Here is a 7,736-nt window from a genome sequence, read left to right on the forward strand (position 1 = left end):
CAGGTGACATCTTGCCAGCGTCGGGTTAATCAAAAGTCGAGCTGAGGATCCAGGAAGGTAAGGCATTCACGAGCTTCCCGTCCAGTGGCCAAAGACTACTGACTTGGCCAAGTGATCGAAGTCCTGCAAATCATTCCGCCCATCTGTATTCTGAAACTTGGCCCACTGGAAGATCTTCTGGTACTGTAATGGGCCACCCTGACCCTGCATGTAGTCATTAGCTGGAACTCAAAGCAACCAACAGCAACATACCCATCCTGAAGAACTGTGCTATCACGGTACTTATTACACTGTAAATTGTGATATATGCTTTTATAATAATTCTATGCAGAGGTAATATCTAAGTGATCTAAGTGAACCGGGATTATCAAAGTATGCAGACTTTTAATGTTCAGAGGCCACTTATCTTTCGTCTTCAACTTTACAAGATGTTTACATGACAAAGACTTAAAAGTAGCTGAGGGTGATTTTAGCATTTCCTTTCTCATATTCATTCAGTAGGTTGTAGGAGTAGTGGGGTTCAATGCTGGAGTTTAATAAGCCAGGAGACATATTTTGAACAATTGCTGAGAATCCCAATAAATGCAGAAGAAATATAATGCTTTCTGATTTTGCCCCCCTATGGGAAAATAGATGTCATTTTACTGATCGCCACTGTTTTCTCTTCTGAATCCTGAGCAGTGTGTTGCATTACATGCTTGCCTGCTATTCATAATACTGATTATTCTTCAGAGGGCAAGTCATTACCTTCATCTGAAATGGAGCACACTGCTTTCTGGTTTTACTTCTGCACCGGTAAGGAATAATTCATAATATAAGACACGTATTAGCATAAGTAGCAGCCACCAATGTGTCGAAAATCGGTTTCCAAATCAAGTTCATCACAGCAAGAATGCATTCTGCTCTGTACTATCCATTATAACCAACACACTCCGGCACAGAGCATGCAATTTACTAGCAGAGCAGAAATACCATAGGAATTAATTAATAAACTGGAGAGCCTGGTTACATATTCATATCTCCAGGAATGGAAATAACACCCAGGTAGCAAACAAAAATATTACTCTTGATAAATTGCTAATGCTCAAGTTTTATGCACACAGGTATATAGCTATAGACAGTAGCGGCATAGATACATGTATATGGATACATGCATAGATACCTATACATGTGTGTGTATGTGTGTGTGTATATATATATATATATATATATATAGATAGATAGATAGATAGATAGATAGATAGATATATTGTGTATGTGTTTGTGTATATATATATATATATATGTATATACATATATATATACAGTACATATATATGTATATATTATATATATATATACACACTATTTGCATATATATGTATATTTATATGTACACATATGTGTGTGTGTGTATATATATATATATATATATATGCTGTACATATACTTATATATATACAAAGTGTGTGTGTATGTAATATATATATATATATGTGTATACATGTGTGTGTGTGTATATATATATATATATATATGTAAATGTGTGTATCTCTCTATCTATATATATATATTCCACATCTATCTATCTTTCTATGCTTACACATTCATATGCTGGAGCAATTATTAGAAGATGGCTATGCAGATTATTTATACTATAGTATTATAATATATTTTATATAATATATGTAATAAGTAGTAGTAGGATTTTTTTTTCTACCCCACCACCCCTCCATGACTTTCCCCCACCAGAAGATATTACTTAATATATAACCTTCTTCATCAGAGATAATTACATTCTGAATATTCACATGATCCATTTGGTTTAAATTGACTCCCATTCCCCAGCATGTCCCCTGTATGTGCCGCCCTGTTGCTCCTCTCCCTCTCCATTCCCCACAGTGTGCTCATCTCCATGTCTCATTTACACCACATTTCTCCGATCCCTCCTCCCCACCTGTTTTCTGCTTCCTAATTTCCCAAATTCCCATGCCATCCGCCTTTTTTTTTTTGTCCCTGACACCCCTTTTCCTTTCCCTCAGACATTTCTGGTGCTGCCTTCAGTCATGTAATCAGCCAATTTCACACTGATTGCACAAATCATGGCTTTTAATAGAACATGATATTCTAAAAAAAAAAAAAAGAATAAACACAATAGAAAATGAAAGGGGGCTGAAATGACATAAAAGACACTAGCAGTGATTAAGCCTTATATCCTTTTTGATATTTTGTAAATCAGATCCAAATATTGATTTTTCCATCAATCAACAGGTATCATTACAAGTTACTTTGTTCCAAAGATAAAAAATAAAAAAATATTTTTTTTTTTAAAGCCCATTTCCCAGACTGGTCTTTTCAGTTTGAAAGATGCTGCCTCCTTGTGTCTTCAAATCACAGAGCAGCACTATAATCATCTGTTATAACAAGGTCCCTGCATTAGAAAAAGTCACCGACAATTGAAAATGTCTAAAAGCCACAAAAAGACAATGCATCATAAAAAGCCTAAAAGCTAAAAAAAAAAAAAAAAAAAATATTCTAGAATTCCAGGGAAACTTGAATGTTACAAAACTGATATTTTATTCTTTAGATTCCAATTTTTGCAATGGGTAGAAGAATTTCATTGAAAAGAAAAAAAAAAAATCCCCGACAGTTTATTGACTGCTTTCATTACATCGCCAGACCTGCATCAAAGCAAAAGCTTCCTGTAATTAGAATGGAGATTAAAATTCCAGGCATGCTACCTATCTTCAGATATAATGTCAGATAGCATGCAATGAAGTAACCCCCCCACCTCTCCAACCTCTGGAACATGGATTATCATTTCCATTGCATGCAAATGGGACTAAGGGGTCCCCCATCTGCAGGCTCCACAACATCACATTCACAATGGAGTTAAAAATAAAAAAAGCTTCTTTAATCTAAAATGCCTATTAAGTTGGACGATGTGGCTCCTTGTTCTTCATCCTCTCCTGCCTGCACAAGTCACCAGCCTGAGCTTCTGCATACGAGTCAGCATGATCAATACGGTCTAGTGTGACAATGCTGTGTGCACAGTTGCCATTCAATGGGAATATGAGCAGAATGCTGCACATAATGCTCTATTTGTTGCCTATAATGGCCATTTGCTAGCCCCTTCCTGACAGTCAATTCATTGGGTAGACTGATCAGTGTTAAGATTCAGAGCACAGATTCTCCCCCCACCCCACTCCTATGATAGCTGAAACATCCATATTCCTGAATTACACATATGAAATTGGTGACATGACATTTCCCCAGCACCTGTATCCATAGACTCTATAAAGACACTTATCCCATGTCCTAATAGCAATGGAAGAACATGCAAAACCATGGTGGCTCAGTACAATACCAAGCATGCTGCTACTCCTCTACATCCCATGTCCCAATAACTAACAGAGCAATCCCTGTAGTCCATCAGCAGCACCATATGCCTATTGCTTCATTATTTTATTTATTTTTTTTAGATTAGGGTCAGATCCTTTAGAACTTTGCACCAAGGGTTAACTCCAGCACACACATATGTGACAAGGCTGAAAAGGTTCTGAATGGAGAAGACACAGAATAAGATGATACTGGGGTGGGGGGGTTATTCTGCCCGGATTCTCCAGCATGTATAGATGAAGCAACTCACATCTCCCCCTTATGAGTATACTGCAAGAATATTTATCCAGCCCCAGCTTCAATCACTGCATTAAACAGTAAAAGGCTTGCAAGCAAATGCATCTCCCTTATTCCAGCAGCAGCAGCCTCAGCCTCAGCAGCAGTCACATCCCTGCTTTATTCTACCAGAAATAGCCAGAAGAAGACTAGGTGCATGTTCTTACCTCTCACACATGTAAGCATCAGTATAAAAACCAGGTAACACAATGTAAATCCACTTTGCATTGCCATTTTCCTTAGACATAGGGAGTGCACAGGTCCACATTTAATACATCCTAAGTGCTCTGCAGTCTTCTTGGCTGGAGTGCAGGTGCAGATAGCTTTCATATTATCCTCTAAGATTTCCTAATCCTCCTCCTCCCTTCTTCTTCTTCTTCTTCGTCCTCTTCTTCTTCTTCCCTTGGCCAAGGAGCAGCGCAGTTGTTGCTGTTGTTGGTCACAGCTCAGAGTGAATGGTGTTTCTGAGATACCAAAGCAACCTTGACGAGGACTCAACCATCTCTCCAACAGGGGCATCAAGATACTAGATTGTTTCTTCCCATTCCCTCCTTTCCCTCCTTCTTCCCTCCTCCCTCCTGGCCAAATCCTAGATCACACGGGAGGAGCAGGCAAGGGGTTAAACAGCACCTATGAGTGCGCAATTGTGGGCGCAAAAATAAATAAATTGATAATTAGCATGGGGCAAAGCAATGCAATGCAACAACAGGAGGATCAATGCCGCTTGGCACAGCTCCTCGTCCACTACTGTAATAGATGCCTGGAATTTTCACTGACGCCTCAAGGAGAAATACAGAAGATAATAAAAGCTATCAATTCTGCACTTGGAGCTGGAATATATCCTGGTGCTGTTAATCTTTTTGCAAGGATTAATAAAAAAAAAAAGATATGAACAAGTCTGAATGCAATGTGGGTGGGGGATACTGAAGAATATGCCAAAGGAGGACGAATGGGCAAAAGTGGGTTAATTAGAAGAACAGACAAGTTTCTTTAGTGAGGGACAGGAGCAAATAAAATATTACATTCTGGGCAAGTAAGGGTTAATGCCCAGCAAAGAAAGAACTCTTGTGCCACCTACAGGCTGCCAGGCAGTGATCAGTTAATTACTATTTACCACCCTGACTGATGCACCCAGGTTCGCCTGTTGCATTTATATACAGTGGGTGCCACGTCCTATTATTGGGAAGGTATTAGGGGGGGATCATCGTTACTGCAATGACAGAAGTAGGGTGTAGCTGTGATTTCTGCTCATTGCTGCACATCAACCACCCACAATCCTATATATGGTTTTTTTTTTGCCTCCCATTCTAGAAATCTGCAAACTAATTATCCTTAGCCTGTCATATATAATTACACGTACTGGGCTACTTTTCTTCTACAAAGTCGACCATAACATCGCCACCTGTTTATTATGCACCAGTGATCCAGGCAATAATTATAGCGCTTCTATGAATTTCTTACAAGGGGGAGGGTTAAAAAATAAAAAATATATATATATATATACAGTATATAATAAATTGGTGTTGTTACATTATCTTTAAAGGACAGGTAACACATTTCATGTTTATGCAAAAGAAAAAATATATATATAATTGTAAATATGCAGTAAAAAAAAGTAAATTCAGGTAGTAAATATGTTAAAAATAAATGTAGCAAATATAGTAACTATGTAGATAATTGTATGTAAATAGGCCACCCTGGAACATCTCCATGACTGATATGGTTTTTTGTCCTAGAGGGTTTGTCACCCAGATTCTCCATCTCCGGCTAGGGTCACACAATTCTAGATTTTCTCATCTGAGAGAATCGGATCAATTAGGACAATTAAACTCCGATCAGAGTTTGATCATGGTGTGATCTGATTCTCTCAAATGAGGAGAAGATGGAAAAACAAATTTTCTCCATCTTTTCCATTGTGCGAGTCCACGGAAAATAGAACTGCAGTCAGATGACATCTGAGTGCAGTCAAATTTTTTCCCACGGACCCATAGACTTGAATGGATGAGTGACGTGCGATTGCTGAGTGAAATCACAGCATGGTGCAGTTTTTTTCACTGACAGATAACGTTGGCCCGAGTGCTTTCTGATAAACAATTGGACAGCACTCGTCTGGGGTAAGCGAGCCCTATAATTGACAGTTTTGTCTATTCATATAGGTATAAGGAATCTCGTTACCACATGTTTGACATTTTGGATCCTAGATAGGTGAGCAACCATAAAATTAGAGAGTTGTTGTAGGCATAATGACTGTCATTCCATTTTTGTACCTAAACATTGGGAATATGACTAAATAGGATATAATGAACTTTGTGTAATATCATACTCCACTTGGATATGAAGATGTCTCCTGTTAGTTTCCTCCAATGTCATTAATAGCTACAATTACTCATGCTTTAAAATTGATATATGTTATGTTATTATTATATTATTATGTTATGTTATATACATGTTATTGTGGCACCCCAGGAGTCCGGTTGCCACATTGGCATTGCCTCCCTCACAGGGGGTGATGCCATGCCTGGAAGCAAGGAGGGGTCCCCTTATCAGGTAACACCAGCATCCAACACTTTTTATTGGCTCCAGACCAGAAGACGGAGCTCTAACCCGGTTTCAGGGGAGTTTCCCCTTTAAATTGGGGCCCGGAGGCGGGGGTTAGTGGAGTCAGTTGGAGACGTAGGAGAGTCAGTTGGAGATGGAGGAGAGTCAGTTGGGGACGGAGGAGAGCGAGTGGAAGACGAGGGAGAATCTGGGGAGAAAAGCGCCAGAAACCAGACACTGGAGTCTGTGGTTGCTCGGGTACTGAAGTCCCGGCAGCGAAATCCAGAGGGCAGGAGACTGCAGGTCTCCTGGCTCCACCAAACACCCGGCAGCTCAGCAGCATACTAATGCCCGGAGCCGCCACGAAGGAGCACCACCTGTAAAATGCTCGAGCTGCCTGCCATACCAGCTAGGATTTAAGGAATGCTCAGGAAAGAGGGCCGCAGCATAGCTTTAGGCAGCAGGGCCAAAGAGGACAGCACAGAAGAAAGGCCTACAACCCCACCTGACGACGTGGATCCCAATTTGCTTCTAGGCTGCCCGGATCTCTATTTCCTTCTGTTACCATTGGTCTGCACCATCAAACATCAAGTAAAGGTAGAGGAAACCACCATTCCTGTGTCGTCTGGTCAATATCTGCACCCTCAGTCCTGCACTCCAACATCCACAATCCCCTACATAAACCGTACCGGTAGCCCTGGGGCCCTGCTCTGCCCGTGGGGAGCAAATCCATCCCAGCTGCATCACCAATGGCCCCAGCGTTATCTTTCAGCAGCGGCAGCCACCTACAGCTGCATACCACTTCTGGCGTCACAAAACTTTTCCCCTAAATAAACTGTCCTTTTTATTGACCGGGCAGGGCCTCGGACCGGGTCATGCCCCCGTGACTATCCCAAGGAACCGACCGACCCGGTGGCGAGTACCCCATGGTACTAAGGGGCTCGTCGTATTTGTTATGTTAAATTGTTGAAGCCTCGTGATTGATGATATAAATGCGAAACAGGCAAGAAATGACACAACTGCCTAGCTATACACAAGAATTTCTACATTAGCACATACACAGAATGTGTCATGGGTATATTTAATAAACTACCAGTTATAAAAGGGTGGCACACTCTTGAATAATGCACGGCTTGGCCATCAGCTGGGTGGATTTCGACTTTCGCTTGTTTCTCTGGTGTTCCAGTCATTGGTCCCCTATATAGTACCATACATCTGTTTAAGGCTGGAGTCAAACAATCATATAAAAAATTCACTCCGATGTTGATCCAGAATAGTAGGAAGAGTGTCATGAGGGTGCAATGTGATTTTTCTCACCTAGAATCCATATGACATCCGTATGCAATGCGTTTTTAACATCATCTTTTACATTCTGTAATTCTCTATGTAATTTAAAGCTAGTTTACAAACTAATGAAACAATCTTATATAAAGATATAGTTAGATCGTAAGATAGAAAGAATAGATAGATAGAATAAATAGATATAAAATGGACATATAATTTCACAAGCCCCCTACATATAATAATATTATACTCTTTAGTGC

At 40.1% G+C, this 7,736-nt stretch overlaps 1 protein-coding gene across 7 annotated transcripts in view; it reads right to left on the reverse strand.

Moving 5' to 3' along the window:
* The window catches only part of CSMD3 (CUB and Sushi multiple domains 3), a 2,085,767-nt gene extending 2,081,356 nt beyond the window's left edge, over positions 1–4,411 (reverse strand). For all 7 annotated transcript variants that reach the window (XM_073679791.1, XM_073679790.1, XM_073679789.1 and 4 more), the window contains exon 1: positions 3,822–4,411. In XM_073679791.1, coding sequence (XP_073535892.1) covers positions 3,822–3,984 — 163 coding nt within the window. In that variant the 5' untranslated portion in view covers positions 3,985–4,411. The remainder of the gene's footprint in view (positions 1–3,821) is intronic.
* Positions 4,412–7,736: the final 3,325 nt, after the last annotated feature.

This window comes from Phyllobates terribilis, unplaced genomic scaffold (assembly GCF_046119375.1).
Source record: "Phyllobates terribilis strain yellow unplaced genomic scaffold, ASM4611937v1 Scaffold_4__5_contigs__length_816908805, whole genome shotgun sequence".
In the NCBI taxonomy this organism is placed as follows: Eukaryota; Metazoa; Chordata; class Amphibia; order Anura; family Dendrobatidae; genus Phyllobates; species Phyllobates terribilis.